The sequence below is a fragment of the Alligator mississippiensis genome, chromosome 13, assembly GCF_030867095.1.
Source record: "Alligator mississippiensis isolate rAllMis1 chromosome 13, rAllMis1, whole genome shotgun sequence".
NCBI lineage: Eukaryota > Metazoa > Chordata > Crocodylia > Alligatoridae > Alligator > Alligator mississippiensis.
Window position 1 is genome coordinate 51,404,691 of NC_081836.1, and position 19,040 is coordinate 51,423,730.

A 19,040-nucleotide genomic window follows, 5' to 3' on the forward strand; every position below is an offset into this window, starting at 1 on the left:
TTGTCTGGGGAAGGGATGGGGGCATCTTCAGGACAAAGACTTTCAATGCAGGCGAGGCATAAACAACTGTCCCCTTTGGTCTATTTATAGCGGCCGCGCTGGAGGATGAGTTGCGGGGTTATTTTCGGAGTGGGCAGAGGCGCAGTTGCTGGACGGCGTTGCTGAGCTAATCAAGCAAGCGTTTTCCTTTTGATTGCATCCCCAGTGGGGATCCTGCTCCAGCCTATTCCTCTCTAGCCTGCTGTCCCCTGCCAATGCTTTCCAAAGGCATCGAGACCAGCCAGGTTCTTCTGGGCTTGCTTTCATAGCCTCACCTCTCCTCAAAGGGCTTTGGGGACTATCCCAGTCAGAAGCAACGCCCCCCATCTGAGCTTTGTGAGCCTCACACTTCTTCTTGACCCTCCTCTTCTTGCTTCTCTCCCAAGCCAGGTGGGTGGATGCTGCCTCAGCTCCTGGCATGGGCAGCGGTGGTATGGCAGGGTCTGAACCTGGTCAGGGGAGTCGGGGTCATTCTGCCCTAAAGCTTGTAAAGGCAGGGAAGGGCCTGGTGGAGCCCAGGAGCAAGCCGAGCCTTGGGCGGCGTCCAGATTGGGGCAGTCTCCCTTGGAGCAAGGCAAGAGCAAGCCGTACTGCCCTGTTCCTCCAAAGGCAACATTGGCCTTATCCTGCTGGAGAGCTAGCCCATACCATCCTGCATCCTGCTTTGGAGAGGGACCTCGTACTGATGTCTCTTCCCCACCCCAAAACTTACGCCAAGTCCCAGCATGTTGGTCAGGAAGAAAACTCTTTCTTGGCCCTCACAGCTGATCGGCTAACCCCCACGAGACACAAGCCTAGGTAGCTCCCCAGCCTCACCAAATCTTCTTCGGGGTGGCTGTGCTACTCAGCCCTTTGATCCGGTCTCTGCAGCATTTGACCCCTGGCAGGATCGCCTTTTTCTTGGAGGGAGCTGTCTCCAGCACAGACACCTTCCCTGGCACCTGCTGGAACAGGCCCTGTGCGACGCACTTGGGGACGGATCCACTTCTTGTACCTTGAACCCACCTTTCCTTTCCTTCAACCCCACAGGCCACTGGCCTCCTGCAGCCCAGCTTGCCTCCCCTCCCGGCTCTCCTTACCCCAGGGACCTAAGCAAACAAATTTGGCGTGGCTGCCCTCCTCTCCCAGTTAACCAGCCCAGCTGTATGCTAATGGCCGGGCAAACACATTGCTGCTTGCTTAACTCTCCTGCGCTGAGTAAAGTCAGCCAGAAGAATCTGTGCTTTTGTTACCAGCCCCAACGCTTCCCAGAACAAAAAGCTCACTGCTGGGACTGGGGTGAATGATGGGTGGCAACGAATTTCCAGTTCACTTGTAATTCCTTGTTTCAAGGACTCTCTTTCTACCCCCCCACCTCCCCTAAATTCCCTTTGTCTTTCTCCCTTTGCCCTTTTGTGCGCGTCTGGTTTTTATAGTCCTTGGCAGCTGGTTGCGGTTTCTCCTCTTGCCGGCTTTGTTTGCTGTGCGCTGATTGATTAAGATTTCTTTCCCACCCCCCCAATTCTCCCCCTCCTGCTCCGCTACCCAGCCCTGCCCCAGCCAAACCCATTGAGAACAGCAGGACGAGCTCCCCGCCCCCCACGCGCCCCCCAGCGCCAGCGGACATATGCTGGGAATTAGCTGTGTAAATAAGGGAGTGTTGCCAGGCAGGTGGCTCAGGTGCAGGGGTGGGTGGCATTCGCTGCTGGGCCCCAGGCCAGGCAGCAGTTGAAGGTGGTTCGGTTACCTGGGGAGCTGGCGGGGCTGGGGCACGCACACGTGCCCTCCGACAGGTGCAGGGAGCGGTGCTGATCTCCTGGCTGCAGCAGGCTGGGCAAGGCCGGGCTCGTGCCAGAGATAAGCAGCTGCCGCCTGACCTCCAGCTAAGTAAACACAAGGGCAGGGAGGCAGGCGAGAGGGCTGTGCTGGCGCTGGGTGCCAGCGAGGAACGCGGCTCACCGGGCGCTGGCTCTGTGCGCTGTTGACATAAGTGTGGGGCAGCTGCAGCCGGACATGCTCGTCGCACACGGGGCATCCTAACGGCCAGCAGTGCAAACACACCTGCTCAGGTCCTCACGGACGTGGAGGCACGGGGTGGTTAGGTGAGCCCTGGGTGCTGTTCAGCAGCATGAAGCAGTAGCTTCTGCCTGCAGGCCAGAGCCTGAGAGCAACGCTGGCTCTCTGGGTTACTGCAGCTGCATCTCATGCCATAGGACATGCATCCCTCAGCTTTGCCCCCAAAATGCATACCTCTGGGGTCAGTGACCTTCCCTCCCCACCCCGAGCCTGCCCCAGTTCCTAATTCACAGCACGTGCGTCAGCTTTTAAAGCCAGTGCCCAGAACCCTTGATGCTGATGACAAAATGACTCCCCTCTCTGCAAGCCTCAACCCCCCAGGCTGCCTTTGACTCTGTCCCTGGCTCCATGGTTTTATGGTCCAGGCCTGTGTTACCCTCTGGCAGCTGCAGAGAGAAATCCTAATCGCTCTTCCTGCAACTCAAACAGGGCAGACACAGGGCTAGCTAGGGAGGAGGCCAGGAGGAGCAGCTAGTAAGAGTAGCTGTTTCCATCTTCTCCCTCTTGCAGGCAGGGCATCTATAACCTGTTGGTCCTCTCTTACCCTTCCTGTTCATTTTTATGAGCTCTGGGAAGAGATGGGGATGTGGGATGAAGCCTCTTTTCCTCTTTGCACAGGGAAGAACTAAAGGGGAGGGTGGAAATCTCACCCTAGTCCTCCTCTTGCTTGCTCCATTCTGGAAGTGAATTCTCAGCTCGACTACTTTAGCTTTGCCAGCCTGATGGGCACTGCCAAACCTGAGGCAGCCGCCCCTCTTCTCCAGAGCTTGTGGTGAGCATTTCCGTGAGATCCTTGATGTCCTCCTGTTCCCTAAAACAGCTTTCATTTGTGCTTTCCCAGCTCCCAACAGGTCTGCCCCACCACAGCTCTGTGTGGGCTGTGACCAGTGGATTTGATATGCTGCACTTAACCCAATCCCTTCTTTAAAGAGGAGCAAAGCTAAGCCCAAGCCACAGAGCTCAGTGCTGGATTCACACTGTCCCTGGGTTCAGGAGTGTAGGGTATGGGTACCCCCATGGCCTAACAAGGAGCACTGCATGGACAGCCAGACACCTGGGCCTGCCTGCCTGAGATTTAAATGATTTTGCTGCTAGAGCAAATGAAGCAATGCCCATTCCACCAGGTCCTGACTGCCGTCCTGCTGAGATGCTGAGACTTCTTCTTGGCAGGGACACCATTGTCAACAGTGAGGAGGCAGGCGCCTCCCCCCACAGTGGGATCTCGTTCCCATCCCGTTCTAACACTGTTTTGTCTTCACTTGCAGACGTTCATCTTCACCGATGGGGAGGATGAGGAACTGAAGAAGCGAACAGGTGAGTTACCCAGTCTTGTCCCCCTCTCATTTACGGCTCAGATGAACAAGGTGGAAGTGCAGGTCTCTCTAGTGCCTCTGAATCCAGAGGCGACAGCCAGGTGCACGGTCTTGCCTCTCGGGTTTTACTACACTTCTAATCCGCCACCCTGACCCTCCACCAACACGCAGGTGGCTTCTTCCTGGCTCTCTTTGCATTGGGCAGATCGTGCAAAAGCACATGAACAGTTACAGATCCAAATCTGGCCCTTAGGTTTAGAAGCACCCACACCCCATATCAGCAGTTCAAAAGGGCAAGACAAGTGGCCAGGCTTGCTGAAGAGCCAGCCCGCCCTGCTGGGTGCTGCTCTGTGCTGAAAACTCATCTCTGCCCTGGGTCCAGAGCACACTTGGAAGTCAGGCCCCTAATTGCACTAATGCAGTGCTCCAGGACTCCTTGAATGGCTTCTGGCTTTACCCAGGGGAACTGAGCGCACACAAGCTCTTTGGTTTGCAGCCGCCTAAGCTACAAGCTGGGGTGGCTCTCTGAGGAGGGCAGCAAGTGCACGTGGCGGCGGCACGCTCAGGTGGCTTTCGGGGCAGGTGGAGCCCTGATGCAAGGAGGGGCAGCTTGTTTCAGCAGTGACCTGTGGGAAGGAGCCCCAGCTAAGATCCCTGTTGAGATGAGATGGACTGAAAGCTGCATTCCCCCCCCCCCCCCCCAATACCTGCTGTTGGTAAAGTGCTCCAGGCAGCTATCTCTGTCTGCCTTCCAAGGCAGCTCAGCAGGGCGCTGATTAACAAGCTGCCTTCCCAGGGATTTTTCCCCTTGCCGAGCTGTAATTAACTGGAACAAGAGTAGGAGTTTCTTCTCTGGGGGAGGGGAAGGAGGGCCCTACTCAGGCAGTGTTTATTCAGCAGCCCCTTCCCCTGGCCCTGGGTCAGGCCCCTCTATTCTTCTAATGCAAATGAGTCCCTTTCAGGCCCTGAATCAATTCCCTTTGAGAGGGCCCAGCAAATAACAGGTGGCTGGTGCTGGGAAAATGCAGCATGAATAGGGCAGGATTCTGGCTAACACTCCCCAGCAGAGCAGCCAGTTCACAGGCTCCCCTCCCCCTCTCGGGGAGGCTGAGCACAGCTACCCAGGGGCAAGGTGACTCCTTAGCTGGAAGCTTAGCGCAGATCGATAGCACTGGGATATGGCAAATCCATGCTTCTCCCATGACTCAGCTGCACCTGCCACAGGAACTCTTTAAATGCACCTTATCTCACATCGCTCTTGAATGCAAAGTCCCTGGGGACTCTGCCCTTTGCCCCATAGTCTGATCCCTGAGTTATCCCATAGTCGAGCACTGCAGTCTTGGACTAGTGCTGTAGAACATGAGCACCTGTTCACTGGGCTTGGGGAATGTGCATTGCCCTGGGTATATCACGTCCTGGGAGTGGGGCTGGGTCTTGCTGGAGGGATGCTGGATTGCTGCTGTCTGTCTTCCCTCCTCCTCTCCCATTCATTTAGATGTGTAAAAGATGAGTTTTCCCTGCTGCAGTGAACACCGCACCCAGTAGCGCAGCCCTGGGCCACAGGCAGCTGTGCATGGGTGTGGAAGAACACCCATTTCCTGCACAGATGGGAATGCCCTTCCCACCCCTCTGTTCTGCATGCACATCTGGGGCAGCAAGGGGTGGGTCCTGCTCCTTCCCGTGAAGTGGGTCTAGAGGATGGGGCACCCTAGACTCAACATGGCTTCTCTCCCCACCCTTTTTTTGCTGCAGGAAATGTTATTAACACCAACTGCTCAGCTGCCCACAGCCGCCAGGCATTGTCTTGCAAGATGGCTGTGGAGTATGACAAGTTCATCGAGTCGGGAAGAAAGTAAGGAGGGAATAAATACCCTGTGAGGTGTGGGAGGAGGAGAGGCTGCATCTCCAGCATGTATGGAAGAGGCATGTTTGCATGCTCATGTGCATGACAGGACATATGCATTGCGTGAAAGCCAAGGGCTTGAGCTCTATAACCTTCTGCAGGCCAGCTGCATTGTGGGGGGCGTGAGGCTTTCGGCCTTCATGGGTATTCCCGAACACATCAGGGCTATTGGTCAGTGCAGTGTGTGGGGTGCGGGGAGGCCTGGTCCTGCTTATGTGGCAGGAACTGAGGGAATGGGAAGGAGCTAACTTTGGCTCCCTTCCTGGCTCCAGGTGGTTTTGCCACGTGGATGATGACAACTACGTAAACGTCCAAATGCTGGTGAAACTGCTGTCCAGCTATCCCCACACGCAGGACATCTACATTGGCAAACCCAGCCTGGACCGGCCCATTCAAGCCACAGAGAGGATCAGCGAGAACAAGATGGTAAGCAAACAGGACAGTGGGCTTGCTAGTGCCAGCTGGGGATAGACGTCCATGGCTGGGTGAACTCAGACAAGCGGTTGTGGCAGTATGAGCAGTCCCATTTCCATTAGGCTTGCATTATTCTGGAAAATGCCCTAGTTTGTAGGATGTAGAGGGTGTTTAACAGAGCTGTAATGTTCCCTGTGCTGGGAGGCAAGCTGAAGGGTTTTTCCGTGAGGCCCGTGTTGGTAACAAGCTATCTTGCTGGGATCTTATGATCCCTGCTGACTTCCTGCCCCTGGGGCAGGGGGCTGGACTCTGAACCTCCGGGGTCCCTTCCAGCCCAAATGTCTATGAAATCTATGAGATAATGGTTGGAGCAGGAACAGGTTGAAACAGCGTGGTTTTGTTTCTCTCTTCTTTGCAGCACCCTGTTCATTTCTGGTTTGCCACGGGAGGAGCAGGCTTCTGCATCAGCCGTGGGCTGGCCTTGAAGATGAGCCCGTGGGCCAGGTAAAGGGGTTGGTACTTGGGACCCACACAGCTCTGCGAGGTCCTGGATCCCCTGTTTGTGGACTGGGATGGGGGAATGCAGTAGACCAGAGGTCTCTGGGGAGTGCCTGTTCAAGGAGGTCTGATTCTTTTGTGGACTTCATGGGCTCCATCCCAGCATCTTGTGGCTGGAAGTGCACCTTGGTCCACCTGACTGTTTTGACGTGGCCCAGAAACTAGCTGTGAAGGACTCTGAACTCCTCCAGCCTTAAACCAATCTGTCTTTAAGGCAGGGTTGACAGTGCACTAGGTCTGGGCTAAAAGCAGAGCAGCCGAGCCCAGCCTTTCTCCGCAGGAGTGGGGGAGGCAGGGGTGCCTCCACGGCAGGGCTGAGGTGGTCTCCTAGCAGAAGTGCTGTACTGAACCTCTCTTGTACTATCACCTGCAGTGGGGGGCACTTCATGAACACAGCAGAGAAGATCCGTCTGCCGGATGATTGCACCATTGGCTACATCATTGAGTCTGTGCTAGGCGTGAAACTCATCCGGAGCAACCTCTTCCACTCCCATCTGGAGAACCTCCACCAGGTGCCCAAGACAGAGATTCACAAGCAGGTAAACCTGGTAGACATGCATTCCCTGATTTTCCCATTAGAGTAGAGCCAAGATGGGGCAAATACCACTTCAGTACAGATGTCCTGCATGCAGAGCCTAGCAGTCGCTGGTTGCAAGAAGAACAGCAACATGGAGCTACTGTGTTCCCACCTGTTCTTTCAGAGGCAGCAGCCCAGGGCATCTTGATGGCATATATGCCGGGCACAGTCCAGGACAGATGGAGGGCTCACCCTAGGGGAGAGGGCTCCTGTCTCCCAGCACAGGACTACAACCTGTAGACTCTGCAGCCAGGTCCTGCTTGGTCTCCTGGCTGTGTGACTTAGGCCCTTGACTGCCCTGTTCTGTGGCCTGATGGCTAAAACCTTTGCCCTGAGAGTGTCACATGTGGGTTCAAATCTCTCTTTGAGTAGGACCCAGAATCCAGGTCTCTAACTTCCTGGGCAGGTGCTGCTGTCAGCCAGGCATCCATCCCCCATCTGTGCACTCTGGATCCTAAGATGAGGGACAGCCGTGAGCTCTGAGGCAGAGCAGGAGTTCAGTCACACACCTGTCGGGGGTTCTCCAAGTGTCCAAGTCCCATGTAATGCTGTTGGTTAGCATATCCCCTTCCTGGAGCAAGGCATCTCCATCTCAAGGCATTGCAATGTCATAGGGAGCAGTTGGGCTCTCATGGCAAGGTCAAGCAAGCAGCGCAGGTATTTGAGCCCCGGGTCTCGGGCCTCTGTCCTGATTTCCAGCCTGCTGCCCTGCCAACCTGTTCAACATTGTGCTCCCCAGGTGACACTGAGCTACGGCATGTTTGAAAACAAGAGGAATTCCATCCACATGAAGGGTGCTTTCTCTGTAGAGGAGGATCCATCGAGGTGAGCAGCACATCTCTCCTCTGCCTTAGGGTGCATGGGGGGTGGGAGGGCCTTCCTTCTCCTGCTAAGCCCCTAACCTGGTGCTGCTCCTGGAAAGCGCTGGGACTGCTGTGAAGGCAGCCCTGGGTGCTGAGCTCTGCTCTCTCCCTTCTCTTGCAGGTTCCGCTCCATTCACTGCTTGCTGTACCCAGACACCCCGTGGTGCCCAGTGAATGTCGTTTACTAGGAGACACGTGTCCCCTTTAACCTCGTCCCAAATCTCCCTGGTATCCAAAGGGTTTGTGGGACCTGTGTGTGTGTGCATGTGTGCGTTTTTTGTTTTTTTTTTTTCCCTTGCTGTGAGGCGAATGGTTATTGTTGCTGTCATGCACAGTGTGTGTGTTTTAATAGGCTGCTGTGCGGCCCCTTCTCCCCCCCACCCCAGCCTTCAGGTCGAGCGAGCAGGATCAGTGGTGCTCCTTGCCTCTGCTGCTGCCAGGACAGGGCAGGTGGGAAAGGCTAGGTCCCAAGCACTTAAACGGGCTATCCCGGTCTGCAGCCTGGGAGGGTCTACGTGTTGCTTTGCAGTGTTTGCAATTCTCGCAGGATGCATGTGGAATAACCGTGTGCGCAGGGGTGGCTCTTGGCGGCCGCGGCTAGCATTCACCTTGTGCAGCTTCGGAGCTTTCTCTTTCTTTTCGCTAACCCTCTCTTCCTTCTCCCGCTAACCCAGGCTGTGGTGTTGCCTTCCCACCCTTACCCTAGCTTAACCCCAAGGCTCAGGCTCCTTTTTTCAGATGAAGGTTCACTTGAGAAGTCATTTGCTTGCTTGTTCTAAATGCTTTCCCCTGTTTCTTGACAACCCCATCTGTACCTGGGCAGGGAGAAAGAAGGGAAGTTTTGCTGGTTCCAGAGCCCAGCTGTCTTTGGGCTGAATCCAGGAAACACCCGGGAGGACTGTGTACCTTTATGAGTTGTCAGGTGTAGAGCTGGCCTCTTGGAACTCCAATGCGGTCGCGCTGAAGGGAGACGGGAGAAAAGGGGTTGTGGGGGCGGAAGCCCAGAATCGATGTAAACTCTGTTCACTGGAGTTCCCAGGTCTTGCTGAAATATTTTCAGTAGACATAAAGCTATGCAGTATTTATAGAGAATAATTTAAAAGACGTTTTATAGAGGGGTGGGGTTTTCTACCAAGAGGAGCATGGATGCTGTGTGTAGGCATGCTGTATTTCTATGGGGAAGGTGCGTCTCCCTTCAGTGCAAAGTCTCTTCCCTCTTACTTGCCTTTTCGTTGGGGCATTTTCTGAGAGGAGAAAATGTCCCAGTTCAAGCGTCTATCAGCCAGATCTGCTTACGCTAATGTATGGGGAGTGCGCAAGGCTTGTAGCAACGAATGCTCCAGGTCCCACGGAGAGAGAATGCGCGGCCAGGCTGACAGAGCATAAACGAAGGACCCCAGAGGGGTGGTGCGGTGGTCCATGCTTTCATGGTTGAGACCTGAAATGTCTCTTCCCTGGCTTTGGTCCCATTCACTACCGAGTGTGGGGAGGAAGTAGCAGCAGGAGCTGTCCAGAAACACCCTTTTCCTCCCATGTGCCTCCTAGGCTGGTCTAGTAGTGGATGTCCTCCTAGGTTGGACACTGGAGCTTGGCTGCAGGTCCCTGGGGTGCCATTCAACCTTTCAAAAAGCTGTGCGCTAGGATGGCACTGTCAGCACCTAAGGGAGGGTGATCCTCTTACGCCTCGCCTGCCCAAGGCAGGAACAAGCTTAAGGAAGACGAGCTTTCACCAGGAGGTCTGACAGTCATCCAGCGGACCTTGCTGCATCTTCTGCTCCCATGGGGAGCTGCTCGTGGCCTGGGAAGCTTTTGGCCGCTTCTGCATTGACATGGACCTGCCTGAACAGCCCTCTTCTGGTGCCCAAGGTTGGACCGTCCTCATCGGACGAGCGGGCGGAGGCTGAGCTGAACAGTTCCAAAACAAGCTGAGTGAAATTGGCCCATACTGGGCGTGTCTGTATATACCGTATTGTGCCAGTACTTTTGTTACTGCGCCTTCTTGAACATGGAGAATGATGTAGATATAAAGAGAAATTTTTTTTATACATTTTCTGTGGATCGGAAAAAAAAAAAAAATGAAAACGTCTGATGCTCTGTTTAAAAAATTAAATGGACCTGTCTTGTAACTGTCCCTGACCTTTAATTTATATGTCCCAGTATCTGGGACCTCGCTCTGTGCTTCTTATGAACTAGTTGTTGAACTAAATAGAGGTTGGGGAATAAAAAAGAAAGTAATAACAAGGACAAAGTGTTCTCAGGGAATTAAACCCGATAGCTGCCACAGAGCCACTTGGGCAGCCATCACCTAGTGCTTTCAATAAAGCAGCTTATTTGCTAATCACTGTCACATGGTCGTGGTCTCTGGTTTGAACGACATCCTGGGTAGCTGGAGTGCCACCTGTGCAAAGATGTATGCATGCCAGCTTCTCTTCTAACAGGCTGGAGGAAGTCTGCACAAGGGTTTTGCAACACATCCCCACAGCAAACAGCTTTGGTGCAAATTTTTTTTACATGAGTATTTTCTGCAACTTGCTCAAAACAGACCTAGTGCTCAGTGCCTCTGAGAAGGGCATAGGCCTGCGGTGCCATCTCTGGGGGTATTGTTTTGCAAGCAATGCATCATGCGCTCGCTACAGTGAAGGACAAGGGGGTGGGGGTTGCACGCATGCATGTGTGTGCAGGACAAGGGTGGGGTGTGTGTGAGAGAAGAAGGGGGGGGGGGGGTGTCTGTATCTTATCTTTCAGGGTAGGGAAGGGTAAACAGATAGACATGCCAAGCCCTGTTATCTGCTTTACTTCTGGAGGGCTGGGGCAGGTGCCAGAGGACAGGGAACTGAACAAAGCTGGTCTGCAGCTCATCCCATCTTCTGCTGCCTGGCAAAGGGAAGCAGGAAGCTGGGGAGAGCAGGTTTGCAGCCTGTCAGCCAAGCGAGGGAGTGTTGCCGCTGCCTGAGGCAGCTACTGTCCAACAGCAGGCGTGGGAAAGTTGGGGAGTGGCAGAAGAGTGGCTCACCGGTAGGCGAGCTGGATGGGACCCTGCTTGGCATTGAAGCTTTGTAAGCCACAGGCCTTAGCTTGCAATAAAGTCCCCAGCAAGTCAGAGTAGGAAAAGAGAGATTGCCCACAAGCAAATTTACACTGCACACAGACTGAAACACTCAGCCCAGCTGACAGCATCCGTCTCTGCGTGAGAGAGGGCACACAAAAGCGTTTCCCCTTATGCCACTGTTGCTCCAACTCAAAGCCCACCGTTGCCTGTGCCACAAGTCTGAGCCTTTCCTGCTGACACCATAATGTGCTCTTCCCCCTAAACAGCACACTTGAGCATTTCACTTGAATGTCACCACTACCGTGGGTGTATTTTTAGTATAGCAAAGCCCAACAGGAAGTGAGAATGTGTCAAAGCCATGCCACACTGTGGCTTCTGGTACTGGGTGTGAATTGGGGGTGTCTTTCCTGTGCCTGATCCTCTGCTATCGCACTTCCCGGCACCCTCCCTGCTGAGCAATGAGTCACTACCCAGCAGCAACGGCATTCAGGCAAGATGCTACCCACACAGGGAGCAAAAAAGGTCAAGTGAAGTGAAACAGCCTCCACGCACCCATGAATCAGAGGCATTGCGCACAAACACTGGGGCACCAAGTCCTTCCCTCAGCAGTCTGCAGGACCCAGGTGCTGCAGGAAGTGTGCTGTCAGCTCCATGGGCCGCACAGATCCCGAGTGCTCATACTGCTGTGAGCAATGGCTGGAGAGGGGGGTGGGAGGTAGGGTGTCTGTCTAGCCTCTTTTGGCAAACGTTGGGCAATGGAAATGCGGTAGCTTGCTGAAAGCCACCCCCTCAGCTGGAAGTGCTGTGGTTGGCAGCGCCTTGCTGGTTCAACATGGTGGTTGGGGCACCTGCCAGATAACAAAGCCCATGCATTTCATTGCTGATGAGCAATTGGGAGGCGGGGGGGTTGCCAGGATGGGGGTAGGGTGGGCTAGAAGTTGCGAAACTTCTGGCTACTGCAAGTCAAGAGCTCAGCTTCCTCCCTTACCAGCACAGTGGTACATACTGCAAAGCCTCCACTGCCAGCTCAACAACATAGCGCTATCTGTACATCTAAGCAATCATGCAGGGGAGTGTGAACTAGCTGATTTAACGGTGGCTCTAACATAGTCTGTGTCCTGCCAGTGTGATTTCTATATGCACATCAGTGGGCCCAGCTGAAGGACTCCAAGTTGAGATGTGCGCTTTGAGCTCATATGATGCCAAAGGAGAGCACACCACTGCCTTATTAAGGAGCAAGCAGTCATGGCCACGGTTCGAGTTACCTGCAGCACCACGGCATTGGCAAAGGGGCTGTGGAGTTGTGCAGGAGTCTGTAGCCGAAGCCCAAGGAAAGGAAGAGACTGTAGCTCTAGACGCCAGAGCTAAGTAATCCCATATGACAGTGTGGGGCTATGCCAGCCCGTGGGCTGATTTCCAGAGTTTGGTGCACACACTGCAATCTTCTCCTGAAAAAAAAAGAGGATGAGACATGCAAAAGCCTTTGGTTTAACTTGGTACCAAGTGGCAAGCTGAGCAGTGAGGACTTCAGGGACTGGGATACAGCAGCTCCTACTAACACCGGGACTGGCACATCATGTACCTACTTCAGGTGTGCGTGTGGCTGTCTGTCTGAGCCAGCGGAGGATGGTTGGCCTGAAGGAAGGGGGCCAGGCCTTAGGACCAATGCAGGGGAAAGATGAAATAAAACCCTTCTTCTCACACGCATGCAGACACCTTTGCACCACAAAGGCAGCTTCATTTGCACGTGTATACACACACACACACCTCCACCGTTTTCAGTTTTACACATGTTGCTAAGTTTTGGTCTACACGCAGCCATAAACCTGCTGCTTTAAGACACTCATGCCTGGAGCTGGCTGTACAGCTTTCATCGGGGCCCATCTCTCAACTGCAGGACATCCTGTTTACTCAAACCGGCTCTGCAGACAGAAAGCATTTTTTTTCATAACTAACGTGTACTTTTCTGGACAGTCCCGTGGTGCACATGAATGTTAGGGGGCATGGGAGAGACCCCCACCCCCACAAGCGTGTAGCAATGCCTGCCATTGGGACACCACTGTACCCAGCAAACGGTGTCCCGCTGTACCTGGAACAGGTCTTCCTCCCTCTTGGTGAGGCGGTGTTCAGGACCGAGATCGGTGGTGTTGGAGGAAATCTAGCACGGCCGGTCTTGCCTCGGACACGCACTGTAGAGCAGGTGAGCTTTGTTAAAAAAGAAAGAAGTTGGGTGAATTTATCCAATTTCTTTTTTTTAAAAAGAAGTTGCACGCGGGCACAATGGGCATCACTCGGCCCTTCCCGTGAGGAGCGGTCGGTGTGCGTTGTTCGCATCTTTGATACTCAGGTGGGCTCGCGACACAAATAGTCTTCGGTAGGGGCAACGGGGAGGGAACGAACGTCTATGAATACTTATTTATATCCCACCCCATCCCTACTCCGCGGCATTCTCTTCAAAGACCCCGTTTCCGTCGCCGTTTTGGCTGGCCGAGGCGCTCGCTGGAACATGCGTGGGAAACTAGCACAAACGAGGCCTAATCACCGAAAGCAAATGCGGTTGGAAACGCACGCAAGTCTTTGGGGCCCTTGTGTTGCTGTGCAAGTCTTGGGCCGGCTCCGGGGAAGAGGGAGCCCTTTATAATGACCTACTTCACCGAGCTGCTTCACAGGCAGTCCAGGCTGCTATGGAAACGGGAGCGCAGGCACTGGAGTCCGTCAACGTCCCCATTCAAAGGAAGCAGGACTCTCGGTACCCCCTTTTTCTCCAATTCTGTTCTGCAGGGGACTGGAAGGCGTCTTCCAGTTTGGTGACTGGTAATAGTCACAGGACAGCAGCGAGTAAGACGTAGCATAGCCGAGACTATGAAAACCTTCCCCAGCACCTGAAGGCCCCAGGACACCGCTATGCTCCGAGGGCGCTCGACTCTACCGACCTCAGCTGCAGAACTGCACGCTCCAACCCACCCAGGAGGGGGGTCAAACCGAGCGTCCCACTCCCCCACACCCCTGATTTCCTCGTGGCAGGAATAAGTAGCCAGCGCTCTGTGACTTTGTCTGCACGATTCTGGCGGGCACGATTCGACCAGACGGTCTTTGGCCAGGACCGAGTGGGTCAACAGGAACCGTAACTGAGACGGGTCTTGCAACTGGAGTTGCATGTGACACGACAGCACGGGTCTTGCGCTCAGTGAGAAGAGGCCTGGCGGGGAAGCCACTGCAACATTTGACCCCTTTCCTAGGCTCCTCAAAGCCCCTACAACCAGGCTGTCAAGGGTCCCTCCCATCCCTCCCACATTACTCTCAGCTGCCATGTCCTGGGCCCATGGACAGACCATCTTTCAGAGCCTGTCAGTGCTGCTGCTCATCAAAGAAGCAAAAGGACCTCTGAGAGCATGCAAGGTGCTCCTCTCCCTTTTATTCTGCTCCCACTGCTGGCATGAGACGCCAGAGAGACCGTCTATCATTTAAAACCAGAGCCCACTTTTCCACGGCAGCAGAGAGAGGACACATTCCCACCAACCTCTCCGACTTCCTTTTTCAGCTCCTTCATGCCCCCTTTCTTTTTGTCATGCTGGGGTGAGAACAATTTTTCCTCTTGAATTTTAAGAATATCCTTAAAAAAAATAAATCCCTAGAAACAAACAAATGCCTGCCTTCCCCTACCTGGTGGGATCCCAGCACCCACCGGGGTCTGGTCTACCTTACCTCCACTGCTGGAAGATGTTCGCTCTGGTTGCCACTGGGCAAGCGGGGAGCAGGGGAAGGAATTGAACCTCAGACCAGCTGGAAACATCCCCCATTGTTCTGCGAGACGAGAGCCACCAACCCACACGCAGGAGCTGACCGGAGACGCCCGCCCCAAGTGCCCCAGCCCCCTTCTCCCACCCACCCCATCCCACAGACACACCCGAGGGCCTGAAAGGGCAGCGCCTCTAAGCCAAAGTGAATGCAGCCGGGGGGGCCTGGGGAATGCTGTTCAGTTTGTGCATGTCTGTGCCGGGTCAGTTTTATCCACACATCACTGTCCCCAAATAGGGCGAGCGGGGCAAAAAGCAACTGTCACGGCCCTGTCCGAAAAGCAATGAGGGGGGAAACCATGAGCTGGGAGGGGTTTCCATGGCAATCCATCACCCCTGGAAAGGGATTCCTGGAGGAGAGGGAGTCTCCGTCTCTGTCTTTCTCTCGCTTTCCTTTCTCAAGCTTCTTTTTTTAACTTGTCACCCGTGGATGAGTGTGTAAAGGAGTCACTGGGCTGTTAATAAGCGGATGGGAGGGTGGTGGTGAATACACAGATTGCTCTTGGGACGGGCTCTTTTTAACCATTTCCTCCCTTCTCCTCTCTGCAGCCAGCACAGAAACAGGGGGGAGTTTGGAACTTGTCGACATGGGGAAACAGCCATAACTATACTCATTCGGTCCTGTTCTGCAGTACGGGGGACCTGTCACAGGTTTAACTTGTCATTTTAAGGAGGCCCTGTTATTCCAGAAGAGGAGCGTCCACACAGACAGCTAGTCCAGCATCAAGCAGCATGATGCTGCAATCATGCCAGTAGGTTTCCCCCGGTAGATAAGCCCTTACTGTGTATGACAGCAAGTGACAGCCAGCCCCAGCTTTTCCATTCAGAGCTGCGGCCCGCCAATACGTCCCAGTCCTGCTCTGCTCTGCTCAGCGCTTCAGCGTTCCTGAATCCCGATCTGCAAATATTCCCTGAGAAACATAGGCTACTCTGGCAGGTTCCTGGTCTTCAGCACGGCCAGCTTAAACACCAGGCCACAAACAGACACACTCACCTTTTCAGGTGGTAACGGCTCTTGTGGCAGTGCCTCTCTGCAAGGCCTTTCAAGCAGGGTGCTAGGATCACCAGCTAGTCTCAGCTTCCCTTAGGTGACCCACAGGATAATGGGCCTTGGGAGGCTTTGTGGGCGCTGCAAGCAGGATCAGGGGATAATGGATTTTGAATTGCTACTTGTGCCTTTTAAATTGCTCCTTGCAGGCTTGCTCCCAAGTCTGGGGGCTGCACAGCATTGCTCAGTGGCTGCTGCCCGAGGGGGCCTGGAGGGGGTAGGCAAGAAAGATGGGAACCGAACTTCCCTTGAATTCAGTCCTATGGCAGCAGGGAAGGCGTTGGCTTTAGGAGCAGAAGAAGAAACAGTTTCCTCCCCTGCTGTGAAGAATATCAAACCAGTCAGGAGGCACCTGGACTTTGCTCTATGGACTGGGGATCTGGGAGGGGGCATTCGGCAGAGCAAGCTTTGACATTAAGGCGATTCCTCAGCTCAGAGGCTACTGCTTCTGCTTTGCAGACTGCTGCTCAACACCCCTGTCCCCGGCTCCTCTCAGGAGCCATGCACGGCTCTGACCTTGCTGCGCGTGTGCTTCCTAAAAAAAAGGGGGGGGGGGGACAAGGCTTCAGCCTGCCTCCTTTACCTTGGTGTGCCTCAGTTTCTTCACACGCAAGGTGTGTTGTAGGACTAATTTAGACCCGTAAACCCCTTGGAGAGCCTCAGATGAATGATTAAGCAGCGTCATAACCTCGAAATGTGAAAAGTAGCTCTTTCCTCTCTCTTGTCTGGCATTAATCTCAGGCACCGGCTCCTTTTAACCTCTGGGTTTCTGACTGAACTGGCTCCTGGGGCCCATGGGAAGATGCGGTAGGAGCAGCTCCAGTCAGATGGTAGCAGACGCCAGCTCACACGGGAAAGCCTGGCATGAGCCCCGCCAGCCTCCCACGTGGTCAGTGTGAAGGCAAATCAGCCCTTTCAGCATGCCCTGGCAGGCACAGCATGGGCATCTTTTGTAAAACAGATTATCGAGGGAAACACAGGATTTTCTGTTGACTTTGAAGCCTGTCAGCGCAGCTACACTTCTCCATTTTGCTCCCAGTTATGAGGGGTGAGGGGCGAAGAAGGGAGGGGGGAAAAGGGGGAGAGACAGCAGGACCCTCACCGCAAAACTGCTTTTGCAGTGCCAAACGCTGGGTGCAGCTGATGCGGTGTCGGTAGGAAACTCTTCTCTGCCTTTCTAACCTCAGCCAGACAAACCACTGAGCCACGGATCAGCCCCTTCAGCACCTCCCTGCAGACAGAAACGCCCTATGACAAAGTGACCGGGGCTGGGAAACGAACCTCCGAGGGACCTGCAGAAGCACTGCTCTATAGTTGTGGGGGGGACGGGATGGGATGGGACTTGCATGGACGGGACTGACCCAGAGGAACAGCAGCAAGAAACAAGCCTCACAACCCTATTCTCCTGCCTCGGCAGCACAGATCATTGGGCCAAGCAGCCGCCCACAAAGGAGCTGCATGTGTCCTTATTAGCTGGCATTAACTGATAAAAGGATTTATCTGGAAGAGTTCAAGATGCTACAGAGCCAGGTCTTACTGGTGCATTAGGCCTGAATTCTCTCCTCACTTCTCCAAAAGTCAGTAAGGAGGCACGATCAGCTCTTGGGGGTATGATATGAGGCAGACAGTCCTGGTCTCTGGGAGACACCGTGTGCCTACAGACATCTGCTAGCTGCAATGTGAATGAAATGCAGGATTCCCTCCCTACAATCACCTGAGAGGTTTTGCAATGGGAAGAGTGAAAAGTCTTTCACAAGGGATGTTGCCACCAGTTCATGCACATTTACTTCTCCCAGCCCCAACCTCGGTCCAGGGAAAAAAAAAGAAGAAAGAAAGGCAGAGGCAATTCTTGGCTATTGCTAACTAGATATGCTAGGTGACCACAGGCCAAGTGGTGTGTGCGAAGAGCCTTCATGGGCATCCTAGCCTGTCCTGCCACTAAAGGAAAGGAGCCACAGCCCCTTCTGAGTAGAAGAGGAGCTTTGGTGCTAATCTTGAAGTCAGAGCTCTGCATGGCACGTGACAGCAGCAACCTGAGCCTTTGCTGTGAGCCGGTTCAAGAGTGACTGGCCGTAGAGGAAGCCTCTGGTTCAGCCTGGTACCCCAGACTTCTCAGCAGCTCCTCTCATAACAGGTCCCATAGCAGCCGCCTTCCCTTTCGGACTATTCCTGGGACCAGGACTGGCCCGGCCCACCTGCCTGAGCAGGTCAGAGCTGAGGGCTGTGCAGCTGTGCTGACAGGGACCCTTGCAGGCCTTGGGGATGTCACTGAAGTCACAAGCAGCTCTCCTCTGCCCTCATACCACTTGCCCGGCCAGGAGCTACTCAGCCATGCTGTGCCCCGGGGAGGGCACCCATTCAGCTGGGAGCTCAGAGCAATTATTAGCCAACTAGCAAAGGAAGAAGCCAAACCCTTGCTCACTTTTATGGTATAAGACTGGGTTGTGAATGGTCTGCCTTGATGGCCTCAGAAGACAAGAGGTGCTTCAAACAGCTTGTGAGGTCCCGAGATATGGGGGAAGATGTGAACGATCAGCATCTCAGCTGAAGACGGGGGCCTGGGGGCAGATAGGAACCTGCTCCTCTCATGCACGAAGGGATGCATATAATAAATCATCCTTTGAGAAAGGAGGAAGGCCCATTTCAAACTGCTCCATGTTCCTGCAGCAGCCTCAGAAACAGCACTTGAGGAAGAGGGACACACTAGATGTTTGGTGGGGGTGCCTCCCCGCTTGCTACAGCAGCCAGTTTTGGAGGCCCAAGTCCCTGGGGTGTTACAGCAAAGCAGCAGCTTCAGAGGCCTTTGCTTTTCAGAGCCAAGCGCACCAGCATTAACAAACCCTTTTGAATGTGTTTGCGTGGGCGATTTCCTCCCCCCCACCACTTCCCCCTCTTACATCAGGGTTACAACCAACCTTTTCTAGAGTGCCTCAGAGCCTTCAATGTGGGAAGTCCTGTTCAGGCACAACTGTTAGTTTGACCAGCATACAACACAGATTGTGAATCTCATGATGGGACCTCCCCAAGGAGAGAGGCACCTTTTGCCATCTGCAGAATGAAGGGCCAGCGCAGGAGTGGAGATGAAGCCACCTGACCTGCTGGGAAAGTGTGACGGGAGAGCTCCAGCCTCGGCAGAGGTCACTGTGCAGGTGGTGTTCCCATGTTCCAGCCCTGGTAGGAGACAGCAAACCCGGTCAAACATTTACACGGGGACTCCGATGAGAGCTCCTATTCTCTTTCATGCCACCTAATACACTCGACTGCTCCTCTCCCTTTCCACTGGAGCCCAGAAACAATGCCACCAAGTGCACGACCTCTGGTTTAATCATCTCTTTGTAGGGGCAGAGGAAGACGACACAGACTTTTACTCTCCAGAGAAAAAAAGCTGATCCTGGAGGAATCACTGTGAGATGCAATGAAGCAA

General features: G+C 54.1%; 1 protein-coding gene and 1 long non-coding RNA gene across 3 annotated transcripts in view; one reads left to right on the plus strand and one right to left on the minus strand.

Annotated features, from left to right (window-relative positions):
• The window catches only part of LFNG (LFNG O-fucosylpeptide 3-beta-N-acetylglucosaminyltransferase), a 17,829-nt gene extending 7,769 nt beyond the window's left edge, over positions 1-10,060 (plus strand). Inside the window, exons 2-8 of the mRNA XM_019494744.2 lie at positions 3,360-3,408; positions 5,160-5,259; positions 5,583-5,736; positions 6,143-6,228; positions 6,656-6,821; positions 7,599-7,684; positions 7,844-10,060. Coding sequence (XP_019350289.2) covers positions 3,360-3,408; positions 5,160-5,259; positions 5,583-5,736; positions 6,143-6,228; positions 6,656-6,821; positions 7,599-7,684; positions 7,844-7,910 — 708 coding nt within the window. The 3' untranslated portion in view covers positions 7,911-10,060. The remainder of the gene's footprint in view (positions 1-3,359; positions 3,409-5,159; positions 5,260-5,582; positions 5,737-6,142; positions 6,229-6,655; positions 6,822-7,598; positions 7,685-7,843) is intronic.
• Positions 10,061-10,625: 565 nt separating this feature from the next.
• On the minus strand, positions 10,626-19,040 carry LOC109284928 (uncharacterized). Of its 2 annotated transcripts, none has more exons than XR_009456377.1 (3): positions 18,532-19,040; positions 12,861-12,976; positions 10,626-12,219 (listed from the first exon to the last, which is right to left on the minus strand). It is a non-coding gene; the product is annotated as an uncharacterized LOC109284928 (long non-coding RNA). The 2 variants fall into 2 exon arrangements; XR_009456378.1 differs by lacking the exon at positions 18,532-19,040 and adding an exon at positions 15,563-15,910.